Source organism: Pelodiscus sinensis, chromosome 5 (assembly GCF_049634645.1).
Source record: "Pelodiscus sinensis isolate JC-2024 chromosome 5, ASM4963464v1, whole genome shotgun sequence".
NCBI classification, from domain to species: Eukaryota; Metazoa; Chordata; order Testudines; family Trionychidae; genus Pelodiscus; species Pelodiscus sinensis.
Genome location: NC_134715.1, coordinates 11,600,883 through 11,623,660, shown reverse-complemented (window position 1 = coordinate 11,623,660; position 22,778 = coordinate 11,600,883). Strand labels below are relative to the sequence as shown.

At 42.0% G+C, this 22,778-nt stretch overlaps 1 protein-coding gene across 6 annotated transcripts in view; it reads left to right on the top strand.

Annotated features, from left to right (window-relative positions):
• The window catches only part of LIN54 (lin-54 DREAM MuvB core complex component), a 79,592-nt gene extending 65,735 nt beyond the window's left edge, over window positions 1-13,857 (top strand). For 5 of the 6 annotated variants that reach the window (XM_075929499.1, XM_075929502.1, XM_075929498.1 and 2 more), the window contains 8 exons: window positions 1,229-1,302; window positions 1,478-1,675; window positions 4,059-4,150; window positions 5,640-5,711; window positions 7,610-7,712; window positions 8,328-8,465; window positions 8,625-8,827; window positions 10,688-13,857. In XM_075929499.1, coding sequence (XP_075785614.1) covers window positions 1,229-1,302; window positions 1,478-1,675; window positions 4,059-4,150; window positions 5,640-5,711; window positions 7,610-7,712; window positions 8,328-8,465; window positions 8,625-8,827; window positions 10,688-10,889 — 1,082 coding nt within the window. In that variant the 3' untranslated portion in view covers window positions 10,890-13,857. The remainder of the gene's footprint in view (window positions 1-1,228; window positions 1,303-1,477; window positions 1,676-4,058; window positions 4,151-5,639; window positions 5,712-7,609; window positions 7,713-8,327; window positions 8,466-8,624; window positions 8,828-10,687) is intronic. The other variant, XM_075929501.1, reaches the window with a different exon arrangement.
• The last annotated feature ends 8,921 nt before the right edge of the window (window positions 13,858-22,778 follow it).

Here is a 22,778-nt window from a genome sequence, read left to right as displayed (position 1 = left end):
TCTCTGGGATGTTGTAAGGATTAATTAATGTTTGCCCAGTATGAGAGCGAAGTATCCCTTGTTTTTTACTATGCATTTTCTGATGGTGGTCCATTCCAGGACAGTAGCAAACTGAAGATTTTAATGTCTGTTCTCCCCTTTGCATATTTACATAGTGTACTCATTAATGCCAAGAAGAGCTCAGCACATGGACTTGATGAGAACTGTTGGTCTTAAAATACATGCAGTTTAAGTGGCAATACTGAATATTTATTCAACAGTATGTTGGCATAAATTGAAGGAGAAGGGAATGAGTTGGTGAGCAAAATTAGGGGAGAAAAAAAAGCTGGCTAAAGTATCTTGTTTTAAGGAGGAAATGAAAGACACAATTTGACCCTAAATTTAGGTTTTGTGAAAACAAACTTTTAACAAATTTTAAGACAACTATTTTGAGCAGTTGCCATACATTTATTTTAAATTGTTTCTCTGGAACTATTCTAGTCTACTGTTTATATTTTAATAAAAAGTAAAATCCTCTAATTGTTTAGTTCAGACTAAAGCTAATGAAATATGGTAAATTAGCTAACACAATGGAAAGTGAAATAGAACCAGAAATAAAACTGACTAGTCTGTTTTCAGTTAATTTTTGCATTTCTTTCTTTCCACTTGGACAACCAGCATAAATAGTGAAGAGTTAATCGCATTTTAAAATTATTTTGTTCCTTATAGTAACACTAGTTTCTTAGGATTTTTTGGTCTAGGGCCTAATCCTGCAAACCACACTTTTTTTTTATGCACATGGGTAACTGTTGTGGTTCATTGGTGCTTCCCATGTGTGTCAGGGTTTAAGGACTAGAATCTAAGTGAGAGAGATCTAGAGAATCTGCTGGTAATTGCTTGCAGTACCATTTTTCCAGCACATAGCATCATTAGCTCTATTTTCCAAAAGCTACTAGCAAAATCTGTAATATAATCACTTCACAAATTGAGCCCACTCTCAGTGCACAGGTTAAAATGTAAAAACAACAAGAACAACAGTAAATAAAATAAACAGTATGCATCTGAAATAAAATGTTACAAGCATAACCAAGATACTTTTAAAAAATCAAGAAATCCTACTATCTTACATACACAGAAATAAAGTTACTCTTGTATGTGAAAGTGACAAATACGTCAAGCATTAAATTTTAGAGACCCTTTCTAAATGCGCACATATAATGTGACATGTGATATTGTTTCTTTTAACCAGCTAAGCCAGTAGTTGTAAATGCAACTCCAGTGCGGATGTCTGTCCCAATAGTTCCAGCTCAGACAGTCAAACAGGTGAGTTTAACATGAAATCCGTATTCTAGTCTTATTTCAGCTGGCAAACATGTCAACTTTGGTACTCTGGAGGTAAATTATTTAAATTGTTCTGCATGGATTCTTGTTTTCATAATTTTATTTTTTTTAATGTACAGTATGTTGACAACTTCATAAGGGTTTCTCCTCTTTCCAGGTGGTGCCAAAACCAATCAACCCAAATTCACAGATAGTTACTACTAGTCAGCCACAACAGAGACTTATTATGCCAGCTACTCCGCTGCCGCAGATACAGCCAAACCTCACTAACCTCCCACCCGGCACTGTGTTGGCACCTGCACCAGGCACAGGAAATGTAGGCTATGCAGTTCTTCCAGCGCAATACGTTACTCAGGTATGGTGATAGCACGGGGTAAATGATGAAATTACAGAAGTTATTGTAGGAGGCATCCTACTTTCATGTTGATGTTTTTCCTTCAGGTTAGGGCTGGGCTTGTCCTTTCCCAAAACTTAGTCAAGAATCAGAGTGAAAAGGAATGGGCATTAAATCCATGATTTAAGATTAAAAAAGCCGAGCAACATGTATAGGGATTTGTGTTAGCACTCTGCATACAATTGGTAGACCATTTGTATAATTATTCTAACAGTGACCTTCCCTGTCAAGGTAAAAAAGATCTGGAACAACACACTATGACACAGATGCCAGGATGAAAATGACACAAAAAGATCTTTGTCCTTGGTAGAAAGAAGCAATGATAGAAAGGCAATAGATTTTCTGAAGTGTACAGCACTCTCAGATGGGGCCACATTTTTTTTTAAAAGCTCCTTATATCTTTAGGCATCTGACTGAAGTGGTGAGGTTGTTCAGAATTGCTCGTCACACAAACAGCTTGCTGGCTGCCGAGCACTTCAAAAAATCTGGTCTCTTTAGATGCCTAAAAAGAACTGTTTGCAGCTGAACTCTCGTGAAAATGTGGCCTATTGCACAAAAATAAAAGTAACTGAGTAAACGAGTAAAAAAACTACAAAGCTGAGCCACGTGGGGGATTCTGATGAGCTATGTATGAAGACCCTTCTGGTCGTGTGTACTTGCTAAGAGAAGGTCTTGGGTCCATAGATCTTGCTGCTTGTTTCCTCCCCCTATCTCATCGTGTCAGGAAACAAGAAGGTATGCAGGTTAACAGGTAATAGTACCACAGTCAGAGAGTGCAAATCAGCCCTGGTTTCTTATTCTTGTTTAAGTTGATTCTGAATGGATTATGACCTTGCTGGTTGCTTCAGTGACTCAGGTGACTTTACTCTGATTCATCCCTTGCAGCACAGGTGTAGTCAGCACTGTCCCTAACAATGCAGGTGCTCTACACAGCCTAGCACCTGGGAGTGGCCATTGTGCAGAGGAAGGGGGGGGGGGAAGGAGGAGGGACGAAGAGTAGCTGGGGAGGCAGAAGTTGGGGGGGGGGGCAGGAGTATGATTGGTTGCAAGTTCCCACAGACCAGATGCCATTGTAGCAAATGGAGTCTGGTCAGGAGAAATGGCAACCCTGGGCAGGGTGGGAGGCTCAACTGGCAGCCTCAGGGAAACAAGTGGAAGGCATGAGTGGCAGCAAGCGTGAGCGCAGGCTAGAGGATCAGGGTGGCCACGCAGCCTGCTGGAGGAAAGGGCACTTTTATGGGGAAACTGACACTTCTCTCCAGCTGCCCGCTCTACAGGCGCCCTCTGCTCTTCCTGAGCCCACCCCATGCTCATGTTGCTCGCCACTGCCTGGTGAGTGGAATCCAGGCCAGGGGATGGGGTGGGCTGCAGGAGCTGGCGCAGAGCCTGCCCGTTGAGGGCTGGCCAAGGAGAAGGCGTCGGGAGACCCATACACAGCAGCCAGATTTCAGGGGCCCTCTATAGCTGCACGTGTTGAGTATTGGTTAGGACAGCCCTGAATGCAGTCATCAGGCACCAAGATCCACTCTGTAAAGAAAGAAAATGGAACTGATTGTAGGGGGTCAGTCCATTTGTAATTCCTTGCTTTCACCTGGCGGGTGCAGGCATTCTTGTAGATAGTCGATATACACGATATTTAGCATGTGTCTAACTGAAAGTTATTAGATAATGTAAGCGGCCTAAAAATTATGCACTCCAAAGGTTCTAAGAGAGAATGGACAAAAACATAGTGTAAAATGACCAGGACACTTCTGCTGAATACAGAGCAACCCTTGAACTACTTAGCTCTTGTGAGTTTCAGAGACTTTCAAACCATTCATAAACATGGATTAGAAGAATGGGCAGGAATGGTGTTCCTGGCCTCTGTTTGCCAGAAGCTGGCAATGGAAGACCGGAGATGGATCACTTGATGATCATCTGTTCTGTTCATTCCCTCTGGGGCATCTGGAATTGGCCACTGTCAGAAGACAGGATACTGGGCTAGATGGAACTTTGGTCTGATCAGTGTGGCCGTTCTTATGCTCTTATGAGAGATCATGAGGCATATAGCAGTTTCAGAAATACTTACTAAAAACTACACAAGCGACAAGGAGTCCTGTAGCACCTTTAGACTAACAGATGTATTGGAGCATAAGCTTTCATGGGCAAAGACCCACTTCATCAGAAGACCCACGAAAGCTTATGCTCCAATACATCTGTTAGTCTAAAGGTGCTACAGGACTCCTTGTCGCTTTTGCAGATCCAGACTAACACGGCTGATACTTACTAAAAACTGAGTGCTAAAAAGCCCATTGTATAAAATTGTAGAAGCTTCAGAACATACATTAACTTTGTGTTTTGTTAGCTACAGCAGTCATCATACGTATCGATAGCAAGCAACACTGGTTTTACTGGGACATCTAATATCCAGACCCAAGCAAGGTTACCGTTCAATGGGTGAGTAGTTTGAAAATACTTTAAAAAGTTTGCAATTTCATCTCCCAAACCTCCCAAAAAGATAGTCAGATGTTATTTAAATGGGACAAACCCTTGTTTGAAGTGTTTTTAGGAAAAATAAGGTTGGATGGGGAGGCTGTTGTCCTTGTTCTTGTTCTGTGCCTAAATAAATAATATCTTTTTCTGTGGCTGTCAGTCCAGTGCCTTTTACCCTCCCTAAACTCATCCAATGTCAAATCTTGTATTTTTTTTCCCCCTAGTTCCATAGCAGGAGTTTGAACAGAGAGCCAGTCCTTGGTTATTTCGCATATGTATCACAGTAGCACATAGGAGCTACTGGTCATGGACTTTCCCTGGAAGTTGATTGGAGCATGCTTAGCAATCGTGAAAACCCCCCCATTTAGGTAGATGCCTGAATATGAATTTGGGAATCTAATTTCAGGCTTTTCAAATTGATATGCCTCTCCCTCCTCCCATGCAGACTTAGAAATGTTACCCATTCTGCTGAGCCTGCCTTTTTCTGGAAGTGTTACTTTTTAAAGTGTTTGCTGCTGTGATTTTTAAAAATGCAAAGCAAACCATAAAAGTGGTTTGAGCTGATCCTGAACCTCTATATGGCACCCCTACAATAAATGGCTGTCTTCAGCTTCTGGGGACACATCAGGATTAGAGGTCAGAATATAATTGGTCACATATGGTCAGAATATAATTGGCTAAGTATGATCATTGAAAAACCCTAGTATTCAATGGTTGTTAAGGCTGATCACTGGCACAGAATACTCTTTATGTTGAACTCAACGGCAGGGTTCATATTCTGATTGTCCCTTGCTCAGGTCTCTACTTGCTTAAGACAGTCACTTTGGGCATATCTAGACTACAGGAATTTGCATATCTTCTTCCAATCACGCTTTTAAAAGCGGAGCTTTCGAAAGTGAAAGTAATTAAGACATGGCTTTTTCGGCAAGCCACCCCCTTCATCAAAAAGCCGCTCTTTCTTAAAAATGGAGGTTACGTGGCTTTTCGACAAAAGGGGGTTTGCCGAAAAAGCCATGTCTTAATTACTTTCACTTTCGAAAGCTCCGGCGTAGTCTAGAGATGCCTTTCGGCATTTTGTTATCATTTTTAATTCAAGCATAACTTGGAAGAAGGGAGAGGCATAGTCTGAATTTTTCTTCTGTGGTGCTGGATTTGGTAGATTGACAACAGCATCACAAAACCCTGCTCCAGATATAGATGTGGTCCCCATAGTACATGGCTTATTCGGGGTAATGGCTGCAGCACACTCAGTTGCACTTTCCTCTCATATGGTCTCCTCCTAACCTTGTCTCCTTTTTTTCATTCTTTTCTTTTAAGCATAGTGTGTTTTGTAATCCCTGACAAAGGCTTTTTAAAGCTCACATTATAGGAGGAAAATTGGCTTGTGGGGTTTCAGTGGATCATAGTCTGAACTTTCACAAGAAAAGCCAATAATAAAACGGTTCTTTTCCAGAATTATGCCGTCCGAATCTGCAAACCGCCCCAGGAAGCCATGCAACTGTACAAAGTCACTGTGTTTGAAACTGTAAGTGCACTTTGGTTTTTAAGTATTTTCGCTTTAACAAATATTTTGATGTATTGCAAAAATTAAATAGAAATATTAAAGTAACTCTTAAATTTGAGCTCTGTATATAAAAAAGAGCATTACCCTGGAATCTTGTCATACATAATGAGGCAGACTGGCGACTTTAGTGTGTGTCTACCATAGCGGTTTTCTAAGTCTCTGAACTGTGAGAACTCTTTACACCCTGTGCAAAGTCTTCACCATTTACACTAGTTTAAATCTGCAACTGACCGAGGCTCCATTCTGCAAAGAAAGGTGAAGACCTCCATGGTCTGTCCCAGTCAGAGCTGAGGGAAAAATCATTTCTCTTCCCAAATATGGTGATCAGTTAGACTTTGAACATGAGGGCAAGGCCTACCAGCTAGACCCCTGGGAAGGAATTATCTGTGGTAATCCAGAGCCCTCCCCATCTAGTGTCCCATCTCCTGCCATTCCATTCCAGTGTCTGAATCAGTGTCTGTTGTGATATGTGATGACATTCAGGTTTGCGGTGATGCCACACTTTTTCATAGATCAGTGTCAGAAGTAGGTAGTGAAATGATTTTGTGACTCCCTAATCCTTGCATAATGAAGGGGGCATTCAGAGTGGTTGTGGTAATGTTAAAGAAGTTGAGCCATATGAATCCAAATCTGTCTCGCACAAGCCAATTTTAGGTTATTTTTAATGTAATTCATGTTATGTTCCTAATGTGGGCGTGCACACCATTTTGAGCTTAGAATTTTGTCATAACATTAGAACAAACTGAGTGTGTTTAGTTTTCCTTCAGACATCCCACAGTCTGCATGGTCATTGTTTATGGAGTGCCAAATGTGTGCTAGAGAAGAGGCTTTCTCCTGGATATTAGCTTTCTGATTCCCAAGTGTTCTGTGAAATCTGAAAGGGAGAAAAGATGATGATGATGCACTTGCATTTGTATAACATGTGGCATCTTCAAAGTGCTGTACAGAAATTAACTCAGACCTTGTCCACTTCGTGATTGGTTCCAGGTACAGCCAGCAGTGCCCAGACACTGGTGTGTAATCTTCTAATGTAAACTGGCCAAGCTGCCATTTGCTGCAGAGAAACTTTCCCCTGCTTGCACATGTGGCAGTTCTCCCACCCCGTACCGCAGGTTAGGTACCAAATTCCCATTGACTTCCATTTATTTTTCAGTTAATTTCAAATTATGTCAAATACTGTTGAAAATCTGACCCTTCCTTTCTCTGTGCCTTGGATCCCCATTTTAAAGATGGAGATACAGAACTTTTCTACCTCATGGGGCTGCTGTAAAGTCTGTGAGGTGCTGAGGTACCAAAGATGCACAGGTTCCCAATCAGCCCGTGTTAAGTATTTTTGTGATTTCTTTCTCCCACCTTAATGCATGGGGAAAATCCCTGATATAATCCATACAGCCATATTCCTTCTATTCCCTTCTTTAGACTCACCTTTGCCACAGGGCCTGCAGTACCCTGACTATTGATCGGGACTGATCAGATGATGAGCTGCCCTCTTCATTCCTTTTCCCACTCTCCCCAGCCTCTCTTCTACTGCAATTCCTCACCCTACCCCAATTAAAAAATTAACAAGTAAAACCCACAAAACTTGCCGCTATCAAAGAAGCAGTGCCGCTGATCTTTGGCCATGTTACTTGTAGACTATATCTCTGTCACTTACCTTAGTTTGAGGTCTTACGCTCTATGCCCGCCACATCAAAGATTGTCTCATTCAGGTCTGTACAGTGTGTGGCCCAGAGGGGTCCGCATCCCAACTGCAGCTTTTAGTGTTACTATCATAGAAACACTTACTGTGGCTACTTCTACCGCAGCTAGTGTGATACCTGCAAACCATGTTTAAGTCCCTTCTGGTTCTCCTATTTCAGGTATTGTGATTGCTTTGCAAATGGTGAATTCTGCAATAACTGCAATTGTACTAATTGTTATAACAACCTGGACCATGAAAATGATAGGCAAAAAGCAATAAAGGTGAGGCTCTTCTTGTTTCTCTCCTTTAAAATTTGCAAAACAGAAAGGCGTGTCACAATGTATCTGTTTCAAGTACTTAGTGCTGCTATTGAAACTGGACAGTTTGCTTCTTATTTTGCATCTCTCTGTAGCTGGGATGAAAGTAGTCACTTTTTCCTGTTGGGTTGGGAAGAGATTGCAACTTACTGCAGCACAATCTTGGTGTTGTAGTTACTGGACAGCTCCTCTAGATCAGGGGTGGGCAATAACGCTCCAGCGGTTTGCCAGAGTTAGCCCTTGGCAAGCTGCCACCACTATATTTACCTGCACAGCCACAGGTACTGGCAATCACAGCTCCTTTTGGCCACAGATTGCCGTTCCCGGCCAATGGGAGCAGTCAGAAGTGGTGCCAGACCACTTCCCACAGGTCCCATTGGCTGGGAATGGCAATCCACAGCCAACGGGAGCTGCAATTGCTTGTACCTTGGGCCGTGCCCGTTAACATAGTAGTGGGGACCTGCCAGGAGCTAACCCTGGTGGACTAGATCCAGCCCACAGGCAGGTATTAGCCCATCCCCACTCTAGCTCTTGCTCCCTGAATGTACTGTGACCCACCTTTTGGATCTGCATTGGTAGGCCTGCCTTGATAGAAACCCTGAAGCCTTCAAGCCTAAAATAGGGAAAGGAAAGGAAGGGGAATCAGATCGGCGGCACAGCAAAGGCTGCAACTGCAAACGATCAGGATGTCTCAAAAACTATTGTGAATGCTATGAGGTAAGATGGACTTCCTTCTCTTGAAATGTTTTCTCCTTTCTAAATGTAACTCAGTGCATGCCCATAATTAAAATTTCTAACTATATATAATTTCTATGAGCCAGCAATAGAGAATAACATAATATTAAGGTCAGTTACCCTTTCTTCTGTTTTTCTTAGGCAAAAATCATGTGCTCCTCAATATGTAAGTGTATTGGCTGTAAAAACTTTGAAGAAAGCCCAGAACGAAAGACTCTGATGCACTTAGCAGATGCAGCAGAAGTAAGAGTCCAGCAACAGACAGCTGCAAAGACAAAGTTATCCTCACAAATCTCAGACCTGTTAACTAGGCCGACCCCAGCAATGACTAGTGGAGGGGGGAAGTAAGTTAACACATTCCTTTCTCTTGGCTTGGCTTTAGCACTGTTTTTATGATACAGGTATCTTGCTGCTCTGTTAGGGTGGATCACAGCAAGCTAAGTTTACTGAAATCTTTGACATTTGTGTTCATTGAGTATTGATGTCTAATGTTATTAAATATTTGTATTACCAGAAAGCTTCAGTCATACCTGGCGGGTTTTTTGTGCTAGGTGTTGTACAAATGTATATGAATGAAGTGCATACTACTCTCTGTCCTAATAGTGAAAACTTTCTCGAATATAAAAGCTGCCTAAATTTGCATGTTGAGCTAGTTTCATAGTTAATTGTCTCCTCTTAAGTATTGTTGGTTACAAAGATTTATAGTGTGTTGCTGCTGCCTAAACTATTAAAATACATCCCTTACAGAGAAGAGAATTTATGTAAAAGTTTCAGTCAAGATATACCTCATCATTATGACATTGAAATGAGTGTAAGTAAAACAATTACAAGATATTTCATAGATAGATCTGTGGTATAGAAAAACTGGTTAGTGCTACACTGTAGCATTTGAGGAATAGTAATGGAAAACCTGTCCAGAAAGGAGACAGTTACATTTACACTTGTAAGGTGCAATTTGCCATACTTCTGTGTGGTTAACTATGTAACTTTAACATTTTCTTAGTACAGTTTTGATTTTCAAATGGGGTGAAATTCTAATGTTAAATCCGTTAATTTGCACACATTTTCCTACAGCAAAAAATTGTGGAAAAAATTATGCATTCTCTGTCTGTCTTCATGGCTTTCTTTAGACTGTCTCAGAATGAACAGAGGCAGAACCTAGGGATGTTAACCAGTTGACTGGCCCTTGCCACGGCAAGGCCAGCAGTGGGAATCCAAAGGACCTAGGTTAAAACAGTTAACTGGTGAAGCACTATCATTTAGCCAGTTAGCCCTTTAAACATCCCTAGTGGAAGCAGCCACAAAACTGTCAACGTTGTCTCTGAAGAGTGATCTTTCCTGCTCAGCTGTATGGCTTGTTCAGCATTGTCAGTTTGGGGCAATCTTAGATGTACTCCAGAAACTATGGAACAGATTCATTTTGATCACATCAGCCCTGATTGAAAACACTGAGTTAGGGCATAATACTCATGTTAATGCATTAGATTCATGGACTTTAGTACAGGGGAAATTGGGAGATATGTAATTTTTTTTTTTTATTACTTGACAACATAAAATCGTAAAATATTAGAAGTGTAAGGAACCTCAAGAGGTCATCAAGTCCAGTCACCTGCCCTCAGGTCAGGACCAAGCACCGTCTACATCATCCCTGATAGATGGGTATTTAACCTGCTCTTAAATATGTCCAGTGATGGAGATTCCACAACCTCCCTAGGCAATTTATTCCAGTGTTTAACCACCCTGCCAGGAAATATTTCTTAATGTCCAACCTAAACCTTCCTTGCTGCAATTTAATCCCATTGTATTTTGTCCTATCATCACAGGTTAAGGAGAATAATTTTTCTCCCTTCTTGAACAGCGTTTTAGGTATTTGAAAGTTGCAATCCTGTCCCCTCTCGGTCTTCTCTTTTCCAAACTTAAACAAAACTTATTCTTTCAGTCTTCCTTCATAACTCATGTTTTCTAGAGACCTTTATACATTTTTGTTGCTCTTCTCTGGACCTTCTCCAATTTGTTGACATCTTTCCTGGAATATGGTACCCAGACCTGGATACAATACTCCAGATGAGGCCTATATTTACTTTAACATGTGCTGCAGGGACTCTCTAGAAGGCTTCCTTAAGCTTCTGACTTTTGACAGCTTCAGAGAGTTTTGTATGTAGTGTAAAGGGTGTAGCTCACTGATGTTTTTATTTCCATTTCAGATTGCCATTTACTTTTGTAACCAAGGAGGTGGCTGACGCGACTTGTGACTGTCTGCTTGCCCAGGCTGAGAGGGCTGAGAAGATGGGCAAGTCAAAAGCCGCAGCAGAGCGCATGATCCTGGAGGAATTTGGACGGTGTTTGATGAGAGTCATTAATTCGGCAGGAAAGTCCAAAAGTGAGCCCTGTGCCATGAACTGCTGACTCGTGTACATGAGCCAGGGTAAATTGAACTGAACGTGACATTTAAGGCACAGGGACACTTTGGTTCACAGCAGAGGATTTAATACTATTTTGTTGTTAATTTGGTGCTTGTTTTAACCTGGCTTGCATAATACGGAAGCAAGAAAATCTTTTATAATTAGGAGTAGATTCTTTTAAATTTTAGCTAAATTCTCTTCTACTCATGACGATGCCTAAAGGTGAATTTTTCTTCCTGTTGTACAGCTTTTAACTTTCTTGGGTTTAGTAAGAATTAAATGTTTTCTTCCTCCCCCTTTCTCTAAGAAAATTGTTCAGAGAGCCTTTATAAATTATTATTATAATATATATTATTTACAGTGTATAGAGTTGTATCACTTTGTTCATATGGAAGAAGCAGACACTGGCAGAAAATATTTTGGGCAATAGACTGAGAAAACAGTATCAGCATATCTGTGGAGGAATTAATACTGAAAGGAAATCTGTAGAAATGAGCATCTTCACAAATCAATATATCAACTTAGCTAAAAGAATGTCACTCTACAGCCCTGGAAGGCAATGGATCAGTGTTACAAAGGCCAAGTTGACCAAGATTTTTAAGCACAGATAACATTAAGCATGTGGGCAGTTGACCTGGGACAGCTTACATGTTTAGCATAGCATATGTTCTTAAAAACCTTGATGAATCTGGGTCTCAGACATAACTTTTAAAAAGGAATGTATTTATATTTTTCTTTAAATGATGACAAATTTCATTATCGACTTGATGAATCATCTAAAATGGAAGTTGAAGGACAAATTTGTTCATCCAACAGCATCGTGAGATAAACATCAAGCAGGAGGATGCTGTTGTACATCTAGAGCTCAATCCTGCAAAGTCCTGATTATCCTAGCGTCTCACTGAAACCAGGGAGAGTTTGCAGTCCTTAGCAAACTCCGAGGATGGTGCCCTGAAACTGGTAGAAAATGAGATTATTGTTGTGTATGCTGATGCAGAAATTGAAATTACTGGGTGAGAGGGAACCAACCTTTGTGTTTTCCTAATGTGGCATGGATTTCAGACTAGCTGCATCCAAGTTAATCAGAGCACGTGTGAAGATCAGACTCCGTGTACAGCTTTGGATCTTTTTTATGTCATTTCTCTAATATTTGTGATTCATTAAGTGTTATTTAGGATTGCAATTTGAGCCATAGCATGCAAATACACTGATGCAGATTTCAAGGCCACCATCAGAAACAGATACACCTGACCTTTTTTAATATGGGGAATAGTGAAGGAATCAAATAGGTCAAATACAGCTGTTTATAGAAGGCACTTAAGGATGGGAACTTTTTCTAGTATTTACTACAAACAGTCCCAAATCACATTTTTGATACTGCAGCACATTTACAAACTGTTATAGCTCTAAATTTAATGAAAGAGAATAACCATGTTTAAATTCACAGGCATTTAGATAGATATCTTAATCCTCTCTAATTATCACAACAAGATTGATACTTTTATTTTCCAAAAAGGATTTTATTTTCTCTCCATGTGTAACTGTGTGTATATATTCTTTAACATGTTTGTGTATATGTAGCAAATACACATATACACATCAGCGAAAAGGGAATCTACTATATATTAAAGTATTTTTTTAATAATTAGGATCCAGATTTCTAAAATTTCAGTGCGATAACTTTAAATGTAGATAGTTCATCTTACTTTTAGTAACTCAATATAGTATGTAAAGTAAGATTTGTATAAATGTAAATTAGTGTAAGTGGATAAAGTAATTCCTAATCAAGTTATTTTTCAAACAGATTGCATATACCTTCTATAGTCTAGAACTAAATCTGTATTAATTTTGTATATATTCTGTGTCCTATTCTAAATTGCACCTTTTGTGATGTGTATTTATATACAGTGTGGAGAAAATGTTTGTGAAACTTGGATTACAGTTGTAGATTATGTATGATGGCATTGCTTGTAAAGATTTTGAAGGTGCAATCAAATGCTCTTAGTTCTACTTGTTTTGAACAAGCTTTCTGAAATATTGAGCTTGTTTTCCCCCTGTGTAGTATGTACTAAATAATTTTTGTACTTCCTTGGCCATTTGCAACAAACTGCTGAACAAGATTTACAGTCAAGTTATTTTAAACAAATCTGGGGTGGGGACAAGGTTCATTTTCTAGTTCTGTTTACCTGACAGTAGAAAAATTAAATTTATATTTACTAGACCTATTCAAAAATACACTTTTCTATATTGTAAAAAGTCGGCTAAATCACAAAGAAAAATAAACATTTATACTATTCTGTAAAAATGATTTTTGCACTTTGTTCCTTTAGAGCTGGCAAGAACATTAACTGTTTTATTCAAGTGCCTGATTTATTAATTAGGGGCCAGGTTGTCATCAAAGTTGTATTCACTCAACCCCCAGATCAGCAAAGCACTTACTTGTCATTAAGTGTATGATTAAATCCCATTGACTTTAGTGGGATTGGAGCACATTCTCAAAGCATGTATGTGCTTATTTACTTTCCTGAGTAAGGATGAGCTCAATTATATGCTTAAGTACTTTGAAATGGGCCCAAAATATATATATATGCACAGCCAGACATTTAAACCCGAAGGGGTATTTTTGTATTTTTTTACATCACCTGCATGAACAATTGTTTCTGCTCCTGTGGTGAATGAACATAGTCCTTGATCTAACAAACAGCTCCAATCAGGATCCCATTAAAATTAGTGGAACTCGATAAAAGAGTCTCTCCCTACAAATCTGATTGCAGCATCAAGAATAAAATCAGAGGAAATTTTGTCCACAGCCTTTGAAAATTTGGCTATTGGCAGTTTATTGATTTAATTTAAAAAAAAAATGTTATTGAGGATAAGGTTTCTAGGTTTGTCCTGTAAGGGTTAAATATGGGGCATTTTAAAGACAAAACTAATGCTTTCTTTCACAAAATAAACCCAAAAATAAAAACAGTTCTTTTTAAGCTTCCCTGATTATTTCCTCTTGAGCAATTTTATTTATTTATTTTTGTGTATGATTAGCGTTCATAGAAGTGAAGGATTAATCCTCCTTGCTAGAGCTAACGAGATGCAGTTTTCCAAAACTGCCACCTTTCTGTTTCTCCCTCCACTCAGCCCAACTGATACATCATGGTGATGGCCTGCAATAAGTGGTAGTAGTAAATGTCTGCTATTCCAGTCCTCAGCACACAGTCCAACACACTACGTTGTGTAATGAATGGTTATTGACTGTTAATCAGTCTGCATTAGAATGAGGCTACTAACTCCAGAGCCAGTTCAAATGCCATGGTGGAGGTATTTGTTTCTGGGAGAGACTGCAGTGTGCTAGATGCTGTACAAGCAAAAAATTACTGTGTACGACAAAGGGCAGGGAAATGGTACAGCATATAAATAAATTTCCCTTTCAAAATAGTTATTACATAACTAGCTGCTTCTGCTCTCTCTTTCTTGCCCATTTAGGACTCAGTGACTTTTATAGCCGTCTTTCACAAGTCATGGTAATATGCCTGGCTGTCATGCAAATTGGTGTCTCTAATGTCTGCTGATATATGGTGTATGGCCTCCCACATGGTCATCTTCTATCCACAAGGATTGCAAGGGCCATTCTGTCAGTATAACTCTGTTATACTGAGAGTATATTGGATATATCTACTTCATCCATTCTAGCCTCCCTTAACTTGTCTTCAATTGAGGCAACCTGCATCCAGGCCCCTTATAACTTCATTTCATTTACTATCACAGAGTGGCCAACCATCTTCATTTCCATTGTAAAGAGCCTACTGATTGTTTTCCATGTGGTTGATAGAGTAGAATGGGTTTTACAGTTTTACACACTTTTAACTGTATTGACATCACAGAGAAGTGGTCTCAGCTCCTTCCATTTGTGCCAAGCAGCTTTTGTATGACGCTGAGCAGCATTCAAGAGGGCCCCATTGTCAGCAACCATTAATCCTAGGTATTCAGATTCTTGCATATTTCTAAGCCCTCTGCCTATAATATTCTTGATATCCTTCATTGTCAGGGCTCGCCAAGCGGCGGCGAGCCCCGCTCGCCAGCCTTACAGTTCTGCGCATGCGCAGATCTCTGTGCACCAGCTCTTCTGGGTTGTAATCTACTCGCCACAGGCGAGTAGATTACATTATTTGTCGAGCCCTGTTCATTGTCATTGCGTCTACACTGCAGCGTTTTTCCAGGAAAACAACACTTGTGACCACACCGCCATTGAGTTCTTTGACAAAAAGTCGAAAGAACGGAGGGGTTTTTCCGACAGTGGTAAACCTCATTCTACAAGGAAGAAGCCTTATTCCAAAAACCATATGCAGTGCCAGTCTGGCCATGCGGCTTCAGGAGGCAGCCCCAGTGCACCTCCAGGCTCCTGCTCACAGGCTCAGGGGAGGCCACACACATCTGACACCTGGGGTGCACGCCCTCCCACCACTAGAAGCAGGCTGGGCACAAGGGCACACACACAGCTGCACACAGACTAAGGAGTGCCGCACATAGCGCACAGCCATGCCTGCATGTGCGAGGCACCACCCACTCCTGAAAACAGCGTTGCCAGGCGCAGGTGTGCGTGCGGGGCCCCAGGGAAGGCCAGGCTGCTCCCGGCCTCTCTCCCATCCCTGGGATCCCAGTGTGGCCGGACACTTCCCTTGTCTGCTTGTCCATGGAGGGGGGAGGAGAAAGTGGGAAGCATGGTCCCCCGGGCACCTTGAGGCCCGGGCTACACATGGCCTTGCTCCTGGGACATCCCCCTCCTCTGGCCCGAGCACTGTTGGTCACTGCTCACACAGGAAAGCACGGCTTCAGGGACAGTGTCTCCATAGATGACTGACCGACTCTCCTTCTTTAGTCTCCACAGCCGGACCAGCCATCGCTGAGGTGCGCTCTACGCCATCGGAGGCAGCCGCACGAACCTGGGGGAGCCTCAAGCGCACAAGGATCCAAGAGGACCTCATGAGGCAGCATGTGGGTGTCCTGCACGACATGCAGCAGACCTTGGCCTGCTCTTCTGAATGTAGCATGGAAGTGACTTGATGGCCGATGAGGTGCTTTGGCAAAGAGATGAATCCTGTTAAGGTGGTACCCCACCATCGCCCAACTTAGCAAAGTAAGTGACTAAACAGCAGCTAAACAGGGTATTACTGTTTTATATAAAGCATCATATGCGAGGGCAGCTTCGCTGCAACAAACTAACTGACTGAGGAGCCAAGGAAGTCGATGCAATCACTCCTCATGGCATGAAATCAGAGCCAATGACCAGCGCTTTTCACTTTGTAGAAAATACTGTAGAATAAATGGGTTGCTTTGTGGACTGTCTTGTTGAATAAATCAGTTTGATGCGATAGTTCTGGAGAGAGAGTGGCCTGTTGCCTGGAGCATTTAATAGGGCCATATGGCCACCCAAGGCCAATAGGCAGTTCAAAGCAATGGTGGTCGCTCTGCCGCTCAGCAGAAACGGCAACAGAATGACTTGCCCTTCCAGCACAGACAGCTAAAAGGGCCTTTTGGAGCTCCACATGCTGTACTTCAAGGGACCTGCAGCATTTTAAGTGCCCCAGCACTGCCATCCAGAATCAAGTCATGGAAAGGTAAGAAAATTAACTGTCTCAAAATGTGGGCATCCTCAGCGTTGTAAATGGTTGTACATTTCCATAGCATTGTTCATCTCATCCAAGAGAGGCTGTCCTCAACCTAGCTTTTACACTGCAGGGTATTTCTTTCTTCTAAGGTAGAAGAGAGTACTATTTTAACTGTTTTTGTTCACAATGATTTCTGGGCTACAACTCTCCCATTCATACATCACAGTTGGTAAGAACATAAGAACAGCCACGATCCACCTAGCCCAGCATCCTATCTTCTGCTAGTGGCCAGTGACAGATGTTTGAGGCACTGAACAGGGCAATTATGGAGCGTTCCAAACCCTCTCTTCTAGTCCTAGGGTACGTCTAGACTACATGCCTCTGGCAACAGAGGCATGTGGATTAGGCTACCCGACATAGTAAAATGAAGCGGCGATTTAAATAATCGCCGCTTCATTTAAATTTACATGGCTGCCGCGCGGACCCGACAAACAGCCGATCAGCTGTTTGTCGGCGCAGCGCGATAGTCTGGACGTGCGGGTGCCGACATCAAAGGTATTTGTCGACCACCCAGGTAAACCTCATTCCAGGAGGTTTACCTGGGTGGTCGACAAATACCTTTGATGTTGGCAGGGGAGCGTCCAGACTATCGCGCTGAGCCGACAAACAGCTGATCGGCTGTTTGTCGGGTCCGCGCGGCAGCCATGTAAATTTAAATGAAGCGGCGATTATTTAAATCGCCGCTTCATTTTACTATGTCGGGTAGCCTAATCTACATGCCTCTGGCGCCAGAGGCATGTAGTCTAGACGTACCCCTAGTTTCTAGCAGTCAGATGTTTAAGGGGCACCTAAAGCACAAGGTTGCATCCCTGGTCATCTAAACTAATAGACATGGGTGGACCTGCGCTTCAGGAACTTACCTAATTCTTCTGTGAACCCAGTTATGCTTTTGGTCTTTGCAACCTCCACTGGCAATGGGGTTCACAGGATGACTGTGCATTGTGTGAAGGAGTTCTACTGCCTATTCATTTCATTGGTTATTCCCTGGTTCTTGCATTCTGTGGAGGGGCAAATGACACTTCCTTATTCATATTCTCCACACCAGTCATGACTGTATTGACCTCTATCATAGCCCCCTGCCAGTCATTTCTTTTCCAGCTGACAAGACCGTCTTCTTTAATCTTTCCCCATCTGGAAGCTGTTCCATACTCATGTTCATTTTTTATTGCCCTTCTCTGTACTTTTCCCAATTCTAATAAGTTTTGAGATGTGGTGACCAGAACTGCACAGTGTTCAAAGGGCAGGCAAACCACGGATTTATATAGTGACATATTTTCCGCCCTATTACCTATACTTTTCCTAATGGTTCTGATACTTTACAATCAGCTAAAATAAAGCATGGAGTAATTGAATTGGAATACACATTGCTATACCTCAAGGTCAACTTATTGTTTTCAATAGCATGCATGAAATCACAGCCACATAACTTTGAACACCTTGGCTGCGTCTAGACTGGCAAGTTTTTCCGCAAAAGCATCTGCTATTGCGGAAAAACTTGCTAGCTGTCTACACTGGCCGCTTGAATTTCTGCAAGAACACTGACGATCTCATGTAAGATTGTCAGTGTTCTTGCGGAAATGCTATGCTTCTCCCGTTCGGGCAAAAGCTCTCTTGTGCAAATGCTTTTGTGCAAGAGGGCCAGTGTAGAAACACGGTATGGTTTTGCGCAAAAAAGCCCTGACGGCAAAAATGGCGATCGGGGCTTTCTTGCGCAAAACCGCGTCTAGATTGGCACGGACGCTTTTCCGATCTAGACGCTCTTTTCCGCAAATGCTTTTAATGGAAAAGCTTTTCTGTTAAAAGCATTTGCGGAAAATCATGCCAGTCTAGATGTAGCCCTTCAGTTAGTGTTCTGGAAAACAAAACTTTAATTAAGACCTTACTTAATATCATTTAGCCTATTATCACACTGCCTTGTAGCGTGACCCTGCCATATCTCACAAGCTAAGTTGGTTTTGCTGGGTAAACCTCCAAAAACAGTTAGGCTACGTCTACACAGCCCTCTCTTGTGCAAGAAAATATGCAAATGAGGCGAAGGGGTGAATATTGCCGTGCCTCATTTGCATACTTAATGAGCCGCCATTTTACGCAAGGGGCTTTTGCACAAAAAACTCCCTCTTGTGCAAGAGGGATTTTTTGCGCAAAAAGGAGCCGTGCAGATGGCTCCTTTTTGTGCAAAAGCCCCTTATGCAAAATGGTGGTTCATTAAGTATGCAAATGAGGCATGGTGATATTCACCACTTTGCCTCATTTGCATATTTTCTTGTGCAAGAGAGGGCAGCGTAGATGTAGCCATAAGTTATAACAGGAAATTATGCTTGTGATTCAGTACATGTTTCTCTTTCTTAGACTGTCTTGAAATCATTGCCCCTGTACAGTGTTAGGAGACAATGTGTAGGTGGATATGCTGTTTTGGGGATGCACCTGCTTGCAGTTGTTAACGACATCTAGGGGCATCTTTAGGGAAAGGAGACACTTTACTAAAATCTGGGCAACGTCTAGTATATTTTACCTGTTTAGACTTTTCCAACACTTTTGGGGATTCTATGGGTACTTGAGTAATAAAATGTGAATTCTTCACTTCTATCCCTAAGCCATTGTGTATTTCACATTACCATGTGCTGCTAAACATGTATGTTCATCTCTAGAAATAAGCAAAATAATCAGTTTCCTTCTCATTTCATGAAGCTATTAGGGAGGATATTTAAAGTTTGCAAAGCATTTTGAGGTCCCCATCTGAAATCCATGTTTCATACACCCCCAATCCCTGTTGTATCTGAAAGCCTTATGCAGTTCTTCATGAACACAGAGGCAGCGTCTAGATTGGCATGATTTTCCGGAAATGCTTTTAACGGAAAAGTTTTCTGTTAAAAGCATTTTCGGAAAAGAGCGTCTAGATTGGCACGGACGCTTTTCCGGAAAAGCACTTTTTGCGGAAAAGTGTCCGTGACAATCTAGATGCGCTTTTCCGCAAAAAAGCCCCGATCACCATTTTCACCATCGGGGCTTTTTTGCGGAAAAGAAATCTGAGCTGTCTACACTGGCCCTTTTGTACAAAAGCTTTGCGCGTAAGGGACTTTTGCCTGAACGGGAGCAGAATTGTATTACCGCAAGAAGCACTGATTTCTTATAGTAGGAAGTCAGTGCTTTTGCGGAAATTCAAGCGGCCAGTGTAAACAGCTGGCAATTTTTTCCGGAAAAGCGGCTGATTTTCCGGAAAAACTGGCCAGTCTAGACACAGGCAGAAAGTTCTTGGGTTTTCTGTTTGCATCATTCAGTCAACAGGATTCTGGTGTTTTTGCTCAGAAACTCTGAATGTGATCTGCCCTTTTAGTGGCTGGTGGAGGTGGGGACCAGAATCAGCTGGCTCTGCTCAAGAGAGCAGCCCAGGAGGCAGGTGGTGTTCTAGCTGAACAGGACCTCAGCTGAGCAATATGAAGGAGGGCCCAACCATATGAGAAAACATGCTCCTTTCCTTCCATTGGTTTTTCCCATTCTCCTCTAATCAGAACAGCTGACTGGGGGTTTGAACTCTTCATCAACTTGTTGTGTGTGTTACTTTTGCACATTTTTCTTTCTTTCTTTGCAAAGAAAACGAACAGCTCCCTGAGGAAAACTGAGTGTGGTTGTTTGTCCCCAGCTGATGACCAGGGACCCCAGCCTGCATGTGGCACACAATGCAGACAGAGATTGCTGTGTTCATAGAGCAGTATGAATCCTGAACCTCTCATGAAGTGGATGGAAGAGCAACAGCAACACCAGCAATGGATTCTGGCATTGAAGCAGAAGCAGACTGTGAGGGACTCCAGAAAGATCTCACTAAACTCAGTGATTGGGCAACAAAATGGCAAATGAAATTTAATGTGGATAAGTGTAAAATAATGCACGTCGGGAAAAATAACCCCAACTATACGTATAGTAAGATGGGGGCTAATTTGGCTATGACAAATCAGGAAAGAGATCTTGGAGTTACCGTGGATAGTTCTCTGAAAACTTCCACACAGTGTGCAGCGGCGGTCAAAAAGGCAAATAGGATGCTAGGAATTATTAAGAAAGGGATAGAAAATAAGACATAGAATATCTTGCTGCCCTGTATAAAACTATGGTACGCCCACATCTTGAATACTGAGTATAGATGTGGTCTCCTCACCTCAAAAAAGATATTTTGGCCTTGGAAAGGGTTCAGAAAAGGGCAACTAAAATGATTAGGGGTTTGGAACGGGTCCCATATGAAGAGAGGTTAAAGCGACTGGGACTTTTCAGTTTAGAAAAGAGGAGACTGAGGGGGGATATGATAGAGGTATAAAATCATGAGTGGTGTGGAGAGGGCAGATAAAGAAAAGTTATTTATTAGTTCCCATAATAGAAGAACTAGAGGTCACCAAATGAAATTAATGGGTAGCAGATTTAAAACTAATAAAAGAAAGTTCTTCACACAGCGCGTAGTCAACCTGTGGAACTCCTTGCCAGAGGAGGCTGTGAAGGCTGGGACTATAACAGAGTTTAAAGAGAAGCTAGATACTTTCATGGAGGTTAGGTCCATAAAAGGCTATTAGCCAGGGGATAGAAATGGCGTCCCTGGCCTCTGTTTGTCAGAGGCTGGAGAGGGATGGCAGGAGACAACTCGCTTGATCATTGTCTTCGGTCCACCCTCTGTGGGACACCTGGTGCTGGCCACTGTTGGCAGACAGGCTGCTGGGCTAGATGGATCTTTGGTCTGATCCAGTACGGCTGTTCTTATGTAAGCAGCTACAAATACAGCTGCATCTATTCTAGCAGAAGGAGCAGTAATTCAGGCTTTAGCTATTAGCTTAGGATCCCCAGGATCACAGGCTGGTACAGGGCATAACGTGGGAGGGAGAACTGCTCATTAGAATGGGCCCAGAAGATGACCTGGAGGCCCTGAGTTTGTATTTGCTTGGTGCATCCTTCCCTGTCATCACTTCCTGTGCCTTGCTGCAGGGGTTGCATGCTATGTGGGAGATAACCCCCAGATTGACACAATGGTACCTAGCCCTACAGCCATGTTTTTAAAGAGAGCCAGCAGTCTGGTGACACGACAGTGAATGCAGCTTTTTTTGTCTGCACCCGGGAGGAGTTAAAGAGTGTCTCCCCAATGTCAGTCTTTTTGGGGGAGGAGGGTAACAGGACAACCTGCCTCTTTAATGGCTCAAGTAGAGGTGATCCTGCCCCAGAGAGGAGCCCAGCAGAAAGGTGCTGGGAATCAGCTGATGGAAAGGAACAATTCTTCATGAATGGACCCAGCTCCATGAAAGGCTGGGGGGACATTAGGAAAGTAGGGAGCACATTTTCCTATAGCTAGGGCCAGAAGCAGTAAGCACCCACCCCTAGGTTAAGTGAAGGGCCTGTTCAGTTGCTATTCTTCACCACAATTGTTACTTTTACACTTTTTTCCTTGTTCTTTGTGAAGAGGCTAAACAGAGCCCCGCAGAAAGGGACAGACACAGGGCTGACTTTGTCCCCAGAAGGTGATTAGAACCATAAGCCTATGCTATGGGGGGAGGGTGATTGTTCTTACAAGGTGTTTAGTACCCTGAGTTCCTCGTGAAATCAACTGAACTATAAATTCTTTGCCTGTCACAGGACTGGGCCTCTTAAGTGTAAATTATAATTCCCCACAAAGAGGAAATTAAATAATAATCCTAAAGGGGAAAATGAAGTTATACTGAAAAAAAAAAATGAGAGCCCTGTAGATAAAATAAGCAGATGAATTTCAAACTGTTAATTTTTTGGCAAAACAGTGCAGCATAGAGGAAATCATTAGTTAAATACTGAAAGGTATTGGAAAGAGGGTATAAGGAGTTAAAGTTTAAAAAAGGAACCCGTGCTTTTATTTTGTGTATTTGATAGTTAACAGATGTTAATATACACACAACCTGAAGAACATACGTCTTGATTTGCAGCAAGAGGCTGATAATACATGACACATTGTAATTATGTCAAATCCAAATTCCACACCTAATCAAATGTGAACATCTCTTCTTTGTGCCGAGAGGTGAAAGTAAGTGGGTGTGCACTCGTGCGCAGCTCCGGCAAGAGCTGGCTGAGCTGTGGCAAAAGCCAGCAGGGAGCTATTTAAAGAGCTGTAGGGTCCCTAGTTGCAACAGGACAGTAGCTGTAAGAAATTTTAAGTTACTTTCACCCCTGCTTCTGCTTAAGGCCTTGTATAAATCAGCCAATGGTACAGCTTGGATTTGATTATGCCCTTTCTT